The 16,945-nt window shown below is 35.4% G+C and overlaps 1 protein-coding gene across 10 annotated transcripts in view; it reads right to left on the reverse strand.

Moving 5' to 3' along the window:
* The window catches only part of SUPT3H (SPT3 homolog, SAGA and STAGA complex component), a 441,526-nt gene that overhangs the window by 147,642 nt on the left and 276,939 nt on the right, over positions 1-16,945 (reverse strand). For all 10 annotated transcript variants that reach the window (XM_082347635.1, XM_082347640.1, XM_082347634.1 and 7 more), the window contains exon 6: positions 11,930-12,069. In XM_082347635.1, coding sequence (XP_082203761.1) covers positions 11,930-12,069 — 140 coding nt within the window. The remainder of the gene's footprint in view (positions 1-11,929; positions 12,070-16,945) is intronic.

Here is a 16,945-nt window from a genome sequence, read left to right on the forward strand (position 1 = left end):
TTTTGTGACTTTCTGTTTGAATAAAAAAAAAAAATCCCACAAGGACTCAGAGGCAAAAAATATACAAATCAATTTTCACTGCAAAGTAAAGGAGCTGTTACAGTGGAGGATTACTGGACTGAATGTCAATATTATGACATAGTATGAGTGTGTTTCGTGTTTGGTAATTGCAATCATTGTTGCTTTTGTTGTGGTCATCCATTTACAATGCTTGGTGTCAGTTTATTTATCTCTTGTAAAAATAAAATACAGTGTGTGTGTGTGAAAAAAAAATTATAGGGAAAAGAAAAAGAAGTAAAAAAAAAGAATCTGAAAAAGAATGGTTATATGTATATGTATAACTGAATCACTTTGCTGTACACCTGAAACTAACACAACATTGTAAATCAACTATACTCCAATATAAAATAAAAATTAAATTAAAAAAATAATAAAAAGAAAAAAAACCATATGTGCTATGTAAATAAAGGTAAATAGGGTAATGTCATCAATTGAAAGAAATTAAAGGAAATAATCTTAATATACTATTAATGACAGTTACACCCAAACTAATTGGTTCAGAAAGATTAACAGTAAAGACAGGCAAAGATATAACAAGCTTGGTATTCACTGGACCAAGAGAACCAGTTTCTACTGATGAAGAGTCTATCAACAATGAAGAAAAACTCTTGAACTTCTCCCTCCTAATGTAGGAGAACTGGACTATATACAAGAAAAATGGTGGGACATTAAAGGAGATATTTACAAATACATCACAGCAATAAAAGGCTTACTTTTAAGAAAGAAGATGAAAAGCAAGTGAATACTATTAATAATAATGATATAATAGATACATAAACATCTCCCTACCCTGTCCATGAGTCATTTATAAAAAGTCGCAACATATTAGGATACCTACTAAGTTCTAATGAATTCCTAACACTAAAAATAGTATAGCTAACAATCTGACTACTATTCAATAAAGCTACTAAAACACCCAATAGAGGCTGAAACAGACAAAACATCCAGCCTGGAAAATATATACCTATATATGTCAAATATTCTCCTACATAAATTAGGCTAAAGGGCAATTCTAGAGAATATTTAGAAAACAGTATTTAAATCATAGAAGTATTATATATTGTTAAAATCTATGGGCTATAGCAAAAGCTATGCTAAGAAGAAACTTTACAACTTTAATATTTCCATTGTTAAACAAAAATTTTGCTATAAAAAGACAATGAATACATTTGATTTTTCAAAAAAGTCTCTGTTCAATTATATCCTTAATATAGTACCTAGAAAGGCAATTTCTGGATCAAAGGCATATAGGTTTTTTTTTATTAATGTGTTTGATAGATATTGCTACACTTTTCTCCAGAAAGCTATATATCAACTTATATATCAATGTTCCCACTAATACAGTCTATTTCTCCACACCCAAGTGAACATTAAATAATCCTAGGTACAATTTAAACAAAAACATTTTCTAGCTTAAATAAAATGTGATTCCCACCCCCACACCCCAGCTTTGGTTTGGTTTCTGGGAAGGAAGGGGGTAGATTGAGAGATGAGGTTCATTATTATTAAAGTGTATTAAAATGAGTTATAAATTTTCTTGCCTCAGAGAATCCACAATTCTTTGAATAACTCCTGAATATAACCAGCTGGCCTATAGTCATTATATATGAAAGTACCCAAGTCCCACACAAGTGGATGGAAGGATATAAAATAATACCAAGGGGTACTAGTAGAAGAATTTTTTAGAAGAGTTGATGAGTTTGAGATGACCGATAGCCCAAAGAAATAATATCCAGGCCATCAAGATACCTCATCACTCTTTGATTACAATAAATTAAATGATGAGTTTCTATGAGTCACAGGAAAAGTTTAAGCAATATTTAATTATACAAATGATGTATTACAGTGTCTACTTCAAAACCATATGATGGGGCTTCCCTGGTGGCGCAGTGGTTAAGAATCCGCCTGCCAATGCAGGGGACACGGGTTTGAGACCTGGTCCGGGAAGATCCCACATGCCACAGAGCAACTAAGCCCGTGAGTCACAACTACTGAGCCTGTCCTCTGGAGCCCGCGCGCCACAACTTACTGAAGCCTGCGTGCCCTAGAGCCCGTGCTCCGCAACAAAAGAAGCCACCGCAATGAGAAGCCTGCACACCGCAACGAAGAGTAGCCCCTGCTCGCTGCAACTAGAGAAAGCCAGCACGCAGCAACGAAGACCCAATGCAGCCAAAATAAATAAATAAAAAACAAACAAACAAACAAAAAACATATGATGGATTATCAATAAGAACTGCTTAAGGGAGTTCCCTGGCGGTCCAGTGGTTAAGACTGCGCTCTCAACGCAGGGGGCACGGGTTCGATCCCTGGTTGGAGAACTAAGAACCCACATTCACAGCCAAAAAAAAAAAAAAAAAAAAAGAACTGCTTAAGAGGATGGGGGAAATTCCCAAAAATTTCACTTGAAGCTTTTTTTTTTAAACAAAGAGTGATAACTGTCTTACATTAGGCTATTTTATTTTATTGATTGTAATGAACTTATTGTAGGGCTACAAGGAACAAGTCTTCCAAGATTCAAATATCTTCCCTGCTAAACCCAGATGGATAATAGAACTTTACACAGAGCTACTGTCTAGGGAAAATGGTTTCAATTCTTTCTTTCTTCCTCTTTCCTTCTCTCTCTCACTCTCTCTCTCTCTTTCTCTCTGTCTCCATCTCCATCATCTCCATCTCCCTCTTTCCCTCCTTCCCTCCCTCTCTTCTTAGTCCTCTTTCAATCTCTCCCTCACTTGGATAATTTCCACAGATATAACAAAGGAATACAGCAGTATTTTGAGATATTTGTGTACTTACTGAATTTTGGTAAATAAAGTCTAATTTTAAATTATTTAAAAGCTCTGATAGAGCTTTTATATAATAAGATATTTTTTCAAAATTAAAACAATTACCTCAGTGATTCTGGATTTTTCCACAGTGTGTCTTCCCAAAGGTGGTCACTTCTGTACGTACAGCTTCTCCATATTTGAGAGGTCAATAAACCCACTATTAATGGCTGTCTTCTATTTAAGGTGCAGAATTACTACAAGAAATAGATGTCTTTTCTTCAAGGACTTTTAAAAGGACTTTTAAAATTTAAATTCTTTTCCCATATAGGCCATTACAAAGTATTGCAAAGAGTACCCTGTGCTATACAGTAGGTCCTTATTAGTTATCTATTTTATATACAGTAGTGTGTATATGTCAATCCCAAAAGAGTGGATATATGTATATGTATAACATATCTACTTTGCTGTACTCCTGAAACTAACACAACATTGTAAATCAACTACACTCCAATTAAAAAAAAAAAAAACTCCCCATGTGATTGGGAACCACTGATCTAAGCAAATGATATTAGACTCATCTGAGAGATGCAGCAGCTAACCATACTCAACATGAGAAATGATAAAGACCTATTCTGGTTGAGATTTTTTATAAAATTTTAATAGAATTAACATAATCTGTTGATTGATTTGTACAATGATGAGTGTCTAAGATATATTAAAATTTTCAAAAGAATGGAAACCAAAAGAATAAAAAATTTTAAAAAGTAAGGGCGTTTAAAATAAGATTTAATAAATATTTTTAAAGAGTAGGATAAAATGCCCAAATTGTTAATACTTATTACTTGGTCACTTTAAAATTAAACACCACACTTTAAAAAGTTCATTACATGGCTATGTTATTAACTGTGGGAGTGTGGCAAACACTTCCCTTTGTAACTGAATATAATAGCCAAAGTAGTGATGGTAAAAATTAATGATGAATGTAATATTAATTTGAATTGAATATTAAATTCAAGCCCACAGTCTTATCAATATAGTAGACGAGGCAGATAAATGCAAAAGTAACTTTTGTGAATCTGGTGATTTGTTGGTCAATTGTTCCTTAGTGTTAGAAGGACTGAGTGAAACAACAGTTTCCTATTGTATGAAGTAGAATGAATGGAAATGCAAAATTTCCATGCCACAAAAAATTCAACAGTAACCTAAGGCATATGCAAATTCAAACTATTGATATTTTCTAAGTAGAAATCAACCAATAACTAAAAGAATTGTCCAGAGGAGATATTTAATGGATCAGAGAAGTGAATAAGCATATGTTATTATTTGAAGATGCTAAATCATAAAATCTTATAATAGCAAATACACAAGGAAAAGTGTATAACATTTACTGCCAAATGTTCTGAATTGGTAACTAGAGAGAATGAACCAATAGTCACATATGGTATTGGTCCATTTGAAAAAAAAGTCTGTTAATTGAAATTAGAACTGATGCTCAGTATCAGCCTGTAGACAGATCTGGAACACTGCAGGTCAATACTGAAGCAGTGTGGTTAGGAGAACTTCTACAGCTAGAACTGTGGAAAAGCCACTAGTCTAATTTGGACAGGAAGTTACCCAAGCAATGAAAACCATTAGCAACTGGAAAGCACCTGTAAAAGATGTGTTGAAGAGCTCCTGACACAAAAATTTCATAAAGATCTATAGCTTTCTTTGTAATCCTACGTGAATCAGAAGAAAAGACTAACTTTATATACCCAGAAACTGCATTCTTTAAGCAAAAGAGAAAAAAAATTCAGATCATCCAAAGGATAGACTAATAATATTTGCATATATCACCTATTTTATGCACCATATTTGGACAAATATTTAATGAAAGTTTATAATGTTCAAGGCACTGTGCTGGGTACAGAAGATATGAAAGTAAATAAAATAAGTCCATGCTTTCAAGGACCTTATTCAGTAAGTCCAACTAAGAAAAAACTACTAGTTACAATCTATCACATACTAAAATATCAGAACTGAGATGTTGCCAGATTGAGAAAGCTCAGGGGAAGGGAAGAAAAGCTGAATGCCTATTTAGGGAACTATAAGTCTGAGGGGGTTCCTTAAATCGTGTGTGGTGGTGGTGGTTGTGTGTGTGTGTGTATACATGTGTGTTTGGGGAGGTAATATGGGAAAAGGGGGGGGAGCAGGAATGGTGGGAGATGAAGATGAAAAGGTCTGTTGGGGCCAGATCATGAAAGATGCATGAATAACGTGCTAAGGACTTAAGTTTCTACTGTAGAAAATGGAGAGTCATGAAAAGCAGAAGCCTGGCAGCACGTGATCTGTCCTTCGGACCAATGCTTATGAAAAGGAGAGTTCCCAACAGACATCCACATGCAACAGATTACACGGATCACTAAATATTTACAGCTTACTCCAGAATTCTAAGTGAGGAATACAATGAGCTAAGAATAAGTCTAATTGCATTAAGCAGCTTGATTTGCATGATTTACCATAAAGTGGTGAATAATAAGAGCTGATCTTAAGGCAGCAAATAAATTAAGGGATAGAGGGAAATTATCTATACCAAACAATTAATGATCTGTTAATGCCACTAAAGAAGTGATAGCATTAAAAAGACAAAACTCTTTCCACAGAATAAATTTATTTTCATATTTAGAAGGACTAACTTGTTGAGATTAAACCAATAAGATAAAAAAAGGCCAGACTATGTAACAACAATCTGCCCGCCTACTGTGGGGAATGTGGGTGAAGGAGAAAGAATCGGGAAACATAATCTACAAAATATTCAGGGAAAAAACATTTTGGTTATTACAACAGCCACAACTTGAGAACTACAAACATTAAATGTAAATTAGTGGTAAATCCTGTGGCGTTCTGAAATTCGATGATATTTTAAAACTCTTCCCTGCCAAGGTGTTTTATAAACAAGCTGGTGGAATGATCTCTGAGAAAACCCTTGAAATGTATCTTTTAAAAGAGAAGGGTTTCATTTTCAAAAGGACAAATTGAAATTATTTGAGAAAGAAAATATTGATTGATTCTATTAAAAACTTAACTGGACAGTATATTCAGATGTGTTAGTCGAATATCCACTTAGCAAGACTGAACAGTGCAGCGCAGTAAGGCCCGCACCGGCACATCAGCGCTGGGAGACACGGATGATCAGTTTGCAGTACTGGGGCATATCTTCACCCTAGAAATGATTCTCTACTTTACTGAAGCTGAAACTCCCCGGTGGGGAAGGTGGAAGTGAATGGCAATCACTGTTCCTATATTTTACTACCAAGGCCTGACTTAAAATATGCTGTCTCCATAACAAAAGATACTTGTGGACATCAGATCATAAGCCCTGATTTGCATTAAAGGAAATATGACTACTATGAGTACTGCTTCAATGCTGTTACCACGTATTTTACTCCTCAATAGACTAGGGAAAGGGCAGGGAGAAGAATCTTTTAAATTTCACCCACACTAAATAGTAAAAATTCTAAATGGGTCTGAGGGTGGAAGACATAAATGAAGTGATACTAAATTTTTTATCATAAAGATGGCAGTTATTTGACTGATCTTGCTCTAAAATTTTTCTATAGCAAAGCATAACCCAACAGATTAAACATCTTGAATCTAAGAGAATGATTAAACTACTACCACCACCACCCAACCACTTCTAGCTTCACACCTGGTATGTGGGGCACTCTGAGCAAAGCAGAAGTCTGACTCTACCCTCAGTTCACATGGTTAAGAAAAGCCTAAAAGAATCCCTTGAGAACCATCTGTCAAATCTGATGTGTTAAGCTACAGAAGGATAAGTACCTGGGTAAGAGTTAGGGAATGTTCTATTTTTATAAGATCTGTAACTTACTTTTCATGTCATTAATTGAAAAATGTCTTCTCCAGATGTTTTATGGCAATGAATATACAGATCTCTACCATTACATAATCAGAAGGTGTGGATAAAAAGTAGTTTGATAGAGTTGGAAATCAGTTTCAGAGCTACACATTACACCAAACTTTGGGTTCTCCTAAAGTCACGTAATACTCCCTGTTCTGCAGTTTCTAGGCCAGAAAAACATATACTAAATTACATTAACTCTGCTCTGTGTAGCTAGAATTACCAAAGGTTTTGGGTGGTATTTCTATTAATATTCCCTGAAGAATGATTTCATAGAGTATTTTTAAATTATCTGAACAGAAGTTACTTTCAAAAGAATAAAAAAGACATACTGATGTGTTCTCTTGAATCTCTTTCAGAAACTAATCCTGACATATTACACTATTTCATGTTTTAAAATGGAGTCTACCTCTAATTTTTCTGTTCTGTGTCCTCTTCAGCAAACCACACTGAAGTTAATTCTATGGACCTGTCTGAAGTTAATAATAAAAAATTTCTTGAAGATGTAATGTGCTTTACTTCAGGATAAACAAAGTTTCAAATAAAATAGCAAGTGAAATAGAATATACATGGCTCCATCACACAACCAATAATCCACCTAGAGGGTTCAAAATTCAAGATCAAATATAGTAATAATAATAAAAATGGCGACCATTTATTGGGCTTGTATTCCCCTCACCAGAGTACTTAGTTACCTTTTGATTTGCCAGTTACTACTAAAGGATTGTGAGGGCAGAAACCATATTTTGTCTTTTTCATAGTCATAAGCTCAGGACCTAGAAATAGTGACTGATTTACAAAAGAAGCTCAAATAAATGCTGAATGAATTAAAGAGTGAAAGGATGGATGGATGGTTTGCCTGAATCCAAAGAAAATGATTTCCACTCATTCTAACAGGCTGTCTCTTGGGAAAACTTCCCAGAGATCTGAGCAGAGAGTCAAGATTGTGATGCACCACTCTCAATTCTTGCACATAACGTAGAGGGCCTTTACACTTGAGAACCTTCGTGGCTGCCTTTCCAGCATCCATTCCTTCTTCCTAAAGCTTCAGGGATCCATGATTTAACAGAGGTTGACTGCACCCTCTTTGGAGATGGAGCATATGACTTAGGCTAAGCCAATCAGGGCATGTCATCCTATCAGCTGCTGTGGGTGGGAGGGGTTTTGGAAGATACATACATACACACATGTAGGCATAGTATATGCATGTGTGTAAATATATATGCATATTTATATATATCATGAATGTATATATGTATATAAACTATATCTCTCTAGTATATAAATTCTGCATTTCTTAATCCCATATATATGTATATTTTAAACTTTGTTCTGGTTTTCAGTTTTTTAACTCAATCTCTTCAATTTTTTGGTATTTGTAAACATTTATCTTATTGGGATTAGCCTTTTTATGATAAATCTTATCTAAGATATTATATTTGAACTCAGTCTTGAAGACATTTTATTTTACTTTCCTTTATAACTAAAAAATCCATGACAGATAGAAAAGGGGAAGTGTTGAACTATCACATTTCATAAACAGGAGAAGATGGAGAACTTCTATAGTCATCCACCTCTCTCACCGAGGTTTCCAGTCTGCTTAGCTCCAAAAACTATAACACTGGGACTCAAAACCCCCAGGGATCATAAGCATATTACACTTGGAGCATAACTGAATGGTATACCTGATTTCTGTGATCATTCAACCTTTATGAGAAACTTTGTATTTAAAAAATCTATGACTAGGGCTTCCCTGGTGGCGCAGTGGTTGTCTGCCTGCCAATGCGGGGGACACGGGTTCGAGCCCTGGTCTGGGAGGATCCCACATGCTGCGGAGCAGCTGGGCCCGTGAGCCACAACTACTGAGCCTGCGCGTCTGGAGCCTGTGCTCCGCAACAGGAGAGGCCGCGATGGTGGGAGGCCCGCGCACCGCGATGAGGGGTGGCTCCCGCTCGCCGCAACTAGAGAAATCCCTCACACAGAAACGAAGACCCAACACAGCCAAAATAAATAAATAAATAAATAAATAAATAATTAAAAAGGGGTATATTAAAAAAAAAAAATCTATGACTAGTCACTTCAGGTTAAATTCAGATGACCACCTGGGATCTTACTCAACTTTCAGTCAATTAAACAATTTTTAAGCTGCCTTACATTTTATGTATTCCATTCTGCTTTTTCTCTAGATTCCAGGATTAGGCCTCTAACTTAAAAACACAAGATAAACAGTCACTTGGGATTTTCAGCCCCCTAAGCTGTTTAAAGGCTGCTCTTTGGTGAGCTCTAATCTTTGTTCTCCTGTTTATTTTACCAGCTTGAGGGTTAGTCAGAAGGTAGAGAGTTCACCCAATTTTTTAGGCGTTCCTTATTTACATCTTCTTCACAAAACCTAGCAGGTTCAGTAGACCAGATATTTTACTTGATTAATGACAAACTTGAGCTTCTCCAAGTTCCTTCACAGTAGAGCAGTGGGGTTTTAGGCAAGCTCTTCTGTGAGTGACCACAGGTCCTCTGGTAAGAAAACACAAAGCTATCTGCAGGCTTTAGTGACCCTTCCTTGGCCTTCGGTTGACACAGTCACATTTAGTTGATTAAATCTCAAAAACTTGGAATGTAAGCAACAGGATCAACAGCCAAACACACGTGGGTCATTCTGGGGTGGGTTTAGGGGGTCTGAGGGGTGGTTGGAGGGGAGTTGTGAGTATTTATATGTATTATGCTTAACATTTCCCTGCTTCTCTTTCCCAGTCCCTCAAATACACCAAAGCAATTCTGAACATTATTTAATCTTTATTTGATAATTTAGAAGGGTCTTCAGAGGTCATGGATCACAGATCTCTACTACACACACATCAAAGTGTTAAAAATTTGGTGCTGGAGAAAAATAAATGGGGTAAGCATTAGTTAATATGATAATGGACTAGCAAGTAGAAATGGATATAAAAATTCAGACATTTTTTTATATTTCAAATCACACAATACTTAATGAAGTAAATTATGAGTAAAACACAAAGCCAGGCACACAAAGAAATCAGCTGAAAACAATGGGAAAGAACTCAGTTTTTCATATGCTTGCTCAATATTTTGAGAAAAATCTAGGGTCCCAAGTGAGCTTGTGTCTATAAATTTTTTTTGTCTTCTAAATTACATTTAAATGAAAAAAAAAGAAAAAAAAAACCAATAACAAGCTTTGTTGGTAGGTCCATACCATTTTCATACATTCTAGGGGAGAAGGTAGTAAACAAAGTTTCTACAACTGTAAGTGATGCTTAGAGGAAAATTAAATCACTGAGTGATGCCAGGACTGATTATTCTACTGCACTTTAAAAGCAAGGGATTGCAGTCTGTGAGTCCAAAGTGGTTTCATATGGACTGCCACAGTTGTGGTTTACGCTTGAAACTATAACCTGTCAAATTAGAAGCAGGCAAGGCCTATGCTCTTAACAGTTCCACTTTTTACTGTCTATAGTTATGTCTACAAGTTCAGCATTTTTTTATCCAGTTTAAACTCTATTATTTGGATGAACAGAATCTCAAAACTACTCTTTGTTATCTTGGTTAGAGATCTTAGTTATGATACAAAGCTTAGAGAAACTGCCAATCTAATTTTTATTGTATAGGTGAAGCTGACTTTCTTGTAACTATTTTTATCAACTACTGATATTTTATTATCCTGGTTACCACTATGTAATATACAATATAACTACAGGGGAGAGAAATATAAACCACATAAGCTCCCAAGCTTTTTCTATCCTGCACTTCCAAATATTTTATTCACTTGAACTTGTACCTTACTGGCTCATCACTCCTCCAGGCCTACAGTAGCCTGCTATTACGAGCTCAGTGTTACAACATGCTCCATTTCTTCTCTTCTCCTTGACTGTGAAATGCCCTCCCGGGCAACAGGCTTGGTTGACAGAGATCTTCCCTTCAAAACTGAAAAGCTACTTGTTCAATTTTACTAATGTTTTCTGTAGAGTCCTTCCTTAATAAATTTTTCTTAATGCCCATTTGTATAATATAAAAATGTTTAAAAAATAAAGCATAAACAATATTTGCTCTCTGTGTAATGCATCATAAGTGAAACCATGCCATGAAACAATCATATCCTGTTTAGGCCATAATGACATCAGAAATACATGTTTATCATCTGCGTTGGACAACTTAGCATGTTTTTGGCCCAAGGCGAACTAAAATCATTTGCAGTTGCCTCAAACCAAGATAACCACACATTTCTAAGGTAATTGATACCTAAGAAGAACATTGCCTTTAGATCACAGTTCATGATCTAAGCATACTAATTCTTTAAAGAAGGTGGTTAAATTTTATAAAGCATATATGTCTATTGGACTTCCTCCAAAATTTAACATGAAATAATTATATTTTTAGCATGCACAGAGACTATGATAAAGTCAGCACTTAGCACGATCTTTCGGAGCTCTGGAATTACCTCTCTTGACCAATTTAAAGAGAAGGGGAAAAATGGAGATTTGTTTTTTTACATGTAAAAATATTATAAGAATAAGAATGATAAGAATAATGCCTTATATTTTGGAAGGCACTCAGATGAAATCAATCACTACTTTTATTTTTCCACAAGTATTTAAGGAAACCATTTTATGAATAGAAAGCTAGGGTAAATAGAAGGCATACAATTTTCATATTCATTGTTAAAACATACCCAGGGAATCCAAACACATGTCACTAACTGTGTTTTACAGTGATATAAAGCATGGAATTGCCCTGGATCCTACCTTATCTGGTGAGTCCAACCAGAGGCTGCAACTACAGCTGGAAAAATAGCTCTTCACACTATATGCCAACACAAAAGCAGTAAGGATTACCTTTGTCCACAAAGATAACTGGATGGTTTGGTACAATAACTAAGTAAATATTATAAACTAGCTTTTACGGAATAAAATAATATCAGTAAAAGTAAGATCCAGAAGGAAGCTTAGGGAAACCTACTCATATTCAAAGGAGGAAACAAAGAAACAGAAAACTGAAGTTGTTTCCCAAAGTCAGCTATGAAGGCAGAGTTTGACATCCTTTCCAGGGTTACTCCACTGTACAATGCTGCCTTCAGACATGAAACCACTGATTTGGACATTTCAGACCACATTTAAAGAACATAAGAATAGAACCAAATAGTATATGCACTGCAGTTATTCTATTACCCTAAAAAGGGAAGCATGTACTATACCTCCATTCTTTCTTGTTTAACTTCATCAATTTCATCATCTTCAAACATTGCCAAGAGTTCTCCTGTTTGGTCTATAGAGTTGAGAAAGTCTTGAGCGATTTTTTGTCTTTTGTTCGCATTATTACTGCCACTCAATTTGTCTTCATGAAGATAAGGGAAGGAAAAAAGAAATGTTCTTAAATAGGTTTACATCAGTCCCAATCATCATATGTATTGAATACTGCATATAAAATTCAGAACTGGAATTCTCTCAAAATAATCTTCATAAGGAGAATCCTTGCATCCAAAACAAAAGCATATGTCATGCAGAATTAAATCATTTATGTCATGAATAAGATTGAGAGAATAAAACCAAATGATCAATTAGCACAATAAGTGTGAATGGATTGAATAAAGTTCCTTACAAAAAAGAGAAAAAGGAAAGGCTCTCAGATTTGGAAAAAGAATCCTGCTACAGCAAGCCTAATTAAGAAAATAAATAAAAACAAAGACATAAATAAAAAACATCAGGATTGAGACATGAAATTAAAAGAAGAAAATACTAGGTACACTACTGTAGCAATATATTTGAAACCTATGGGATGAGATCTTACTCTTTTTCTCATAAGAGATAAAACTACCGTACTTATTTAAAAGCAAAACATAACTCTGAGAAAGTTACTGCAAAAAGTCAGGAAGGAATGTCATATTGCAAAAGGTAATTAATACAGTTTAATACACAAAAGTATCAGTGTGAATTAGTGAGGAAGAGCTAGATTATTTTTTAATGTGACAAATTACGTGCTCCTATACCAAATAAAGACAACCCAAACATCTCAGGGTGAAAAAAAAAACTGTCACTCCCTACTCCAATACAGCTTTGTTACCACCCACCTCACTCATGTTGCTACTATCAAATATATTATACATCTATATATTATAGACCCAATATTACAATTATATATCTTGTTTTATACAATTTCTTTTAAATCTATTAAGAGAAGAAAGGAAAATAAATAACACAATTATATATTCTCTTATATTTACCTACATAATTATCTTTATAGACACTCTTTGTTGTGTGTGTGTGTGTGTGTGTGTGTGTGTGTGTGTGTGGTGTGTGTAGGTGTGGATTCAAATTGTTGTCTGGTACAACTTGCTTTCAGCCAGAATAACTTCCTTTAGTATTTTTTATATGGGTCTGCTAGCAAAAAAATTCTCCAGTTTTTGTGTATCTGAGAATATCTTTATTTTGCCTTCATTTTTGAAACACAGTTTTGCTGAACATGTTTCTTGACATATTTGTTGTTGACAGTTTTTCTTTTCAGCACTTGGAATATGTCATCCCACTGCTATCTGACCTGCATTGTTAATGAGAAGTCGGCTGTTAATATTGTTGAGGTTCCACTGTATTTGATGAGGTGATTTTCTCATCTTTCACAATTTTCTTTTTGTCTTTGTCTTTCAGCATTTCTACTAGAATGTGTCTGAGTGTGGATCGTTATATGTTTATCCTACTTGGAGCTTGCTGAACTGTTTGGATGTGATTAATAATTTTCACCAAAGTTGAGAAGTTTTCCATCGTTATTTCTTTGAATATTTTTTCTGCTCCTTTTTTTCTTTCCTTCCCTTTTGTAGTCCCATTGCACATGCTGGCTCACTTAATGGTGTCTCATATTTTTCTGAAGCACTATTAATTTTTCTTCATTCTTTTTTCTATTTGTTCTTTAGACTGTATAATCTTTAACAATCTGTCTTCAAGTTCACTGATTCTTCCTTCTGTTAGTTCAAAGTTACTATTGAGTCCCTCTACTGAATTTTTCATGTCAGTCATTGTACTTTTCAACCCCAGAATTTCCACTTGTTTCTATAATTTCTATCTCTTAATTGATATTCTCTATTTTGTGAGACACAGTAACCATACCTTCCTTTTGTTATTTACACATGGTTTCTTTTAGTTCTCTGAACACCATTTATAATAGCTATTTAAAGTTTTTGTCTTCTAAGCCTAACATCTGGACCCCCTCAAAGGCAGTTTGTGTTGTCTGCTTATTCTTCCTGTTTTCATGGATCATACATATCTGTTTCTTTGAACGTCTAGTATTTTGTTGTTGTTGTTGAAAATGGACATTTTAGGTAATATATTGGAGCAACTCTAGATAATTATTCCCTCTCCTTCCTGGGGCTTGTTGTTATTGTTTGCTTGTTTGGTTGTTTATTTGCTTAGTGACTTGGCTGGGCTAATTCAGTAAAGTCTCTTTCCCTCTCGGTGTGCAGCCTTGGATGTTGCTCCTCAGAGGGCACAGCCTTGAGCATGTGAACAGTCTCCTCAGTCACCAGGGATGACTGTGGTTTTAGTCAAGTTCTCTTTACCTGTCACTTTTCCTGATCTCTCCACTAAGTTTCTGGCTGGTGTGACTCTATTGGTATCATACACAGCTGTTATCTTCCTTCCACTAACTGCTGGCTGACAGTTCTATTGTTTTGATAATACTCTTGGGCATAAATTGCTCCACAGATTAATCTAAATAATTTCAGGTCACTCTGCAGAGTCAAGGTTGGCCAGCCTTTAAGTTTTGCTCTGACCCCAGGAAGACTCTTTTTAGCTATCTCTTTCCTTTGTTAAACTTTTAGCCAGTACACTGTTTTGTTTGTTGTTACTAGTATCACAGAGTGACCAGCTTCCCCTTAATTGTTCACCACCAGGATCTCCATTGTTAAAACACCCTTAGCCATGAACTTCAAATGTTCTTTTCCAAATAGTCAGTCCCTACAGGGAGAGCTGCAGAGCTCTCTGTTATTAAGGGCTGGCTCTCTCTTACAGGCTGAATCTTTGTACTTCAGTACTAGAGCTGGGGTTGGGAATAGCAAGCAGCTTCTCCCTGAAAGACTCTCCTGGATCTAAGAGTGAGGATCTGGACAGAGATGGTAGCCCCTTGTCTTCAAGGCTTGTCTCTTCTGGTGTGAAGCTTATTCCCTGTGAGCAAGCCAGGATGTGGCAAGCAGGGTCCATCTGGGGTAGAGCTTCCCTATGACTAGAAGATGAGAGGAAGGTCCAGTCCTTTTAGCTGTGCTTGCCTAGCACAGAGGTTCTGCAACACAGAGATGAAGGAGATGAGAGATGCTGATCTCCTGCCTCTCTTGGGGGTGAACCTGTCACCCTAGATTGGGAGGTAGAGAAGCAGGTGCCCATGGTTCTTGGACACATTTGCCCAGAGTAAAGCTTCTATCATTTTGATCTGGGGCAGCAGGGTAGGAGGGGAGGAGAGAAATGAGGGGAGTATATTGTGGCTCAAACACAACAGACTTTCACTGTTCTTAATTAGATTTAGTAGATTTTTGGAATATGTTTCTCCATTTGCTGTCTACCCTTAGGACAATTTCTAAAGATTTTAAACTATTATTTTTTAAAATGTTCACCAGTTAAATGTGTTTCACTGGGAAAAGAGTCTACCATGTTCCTCAAAAGGCCACTCTAGAACTCCCATCTCAGTATTAGATGTATTTTACCTGAGTATTTTATCTTACAAATTATATCAACTATAGTGAACCCTTGAAGAACACAGGTTTGAACCATGTGTATCCACTTACACATGAATTTTTTCATTAAATACGTACTATAGTACTACGTGACTCTATGAGGTTGGTTGAATCTGGGGACATGGAACTGCATACATGGAGTGCCAACTGTAAAGTTATAGGCAGATCTGACTGTACAGATAGTTGGCACCCTTAACCCCTGCATTGTTCAAGGGTCAACTGTATTTTAAAACTTTATATGAGACACACAAGATTAGAAAATTTAAATGATAAAGAGGAGAGGCTGGAAATAATAAGGAGGAGAGGGCATCAAACTGATATGACAGTGTTAGTAAAACTGAATACTAGTCTCACTACTCTGAGCTTCTTGGTATTCGAAGCATAGTATTAACAGCTATCACTTATTCAGTGGCGGGAATGTATCAGGTGCTTTTCATACATTATGTTGAACTCTCATGGTCAGTAGTATAATTTATGACTTACAAATGAGAAAACTGACCCTCAAGGACACATAGAATGAAAGCAGAGAACTGGGATTAATAGGAATTTAGGTCTGTTTTGCTCCAAGTCTGTATTCTTTATGCTCTCCATAAAGGGAAGCATTTAAATTCATTTGGAGTTAAATTCTATGAGAACTGCAGGAATATTAAATAGACAACACTGATTAGACATTTGATCAGAATTTTTTTTGGCATCGTCATTACACTTGCTGGACTTACTGAGGATCAATGAAAGTAACTGGTTCTCTTTCAAATTTAGTTAACTCTTCAGTTGGTTTTGAGCAATTTTCTGGAATTCTTCTGAATACAGTAGAGTTTGTTTAGCTACTTTATCAGTGTATCTACTAGCAAAGGATACTACTATGCAGTGACTATATTCAATACAAAATAGATGAATTACTTTAAAAATACAACATATTTATTTTGATTAATAAGTATTATTTAATAATTATACATTTTCAGCTTATCACTGTTTGATTCTGCAACATAAATATTTTCTTTAAATATCCTAAAATGGGGAATTGAGTTGGAAAATCAGCTAAGGAAAATTTCCCACTCTGTGTCAGACTTTTTGTTAGATTTCAAACAGCACAGAAATAACACATTAAAATGAGGTGACTTTACATTATAAAACATATCAGATACTTTCTGTAATAAATTAACAAAAAACCATACATGCCAATTTCAAAGATATAATAGTTCTAGCTCCCTCCATTCAGGACAGAAAAATTACGCTTGCTAAAATCAATTATGTTTTAAATCAACACAATTTTCTTAGTTTCATGATATTCTGGTGTAAAGCAGGTCATTTTATTAAAAAAAGAATTAAAATACCAGATTACTCTGAAGTCACATAACTGGAAAATACAAGATTTAACTGCCAACGATATAAATATTTGGACAGTTTCTACACTACATGATGAAACAGGAGGACATACATCCTGCTGCGATGGGAACATCTACACTGACGTGGTATGAATGTGTCATCAGCATACAT

The sequence above is a fragment of the Balaenoptera borealis genome, assembly GCF_965194805.1.
Source record: "Balaenoptera borealis genome assembly, chromosome: 12".
NCBI classification, from domain to species: Eukaryota; Metazoa; Chordata; class Mammalia; order Artiodactyla; family Balaenopteridae; genus Balaenoptera; species Balaenoptera borealis.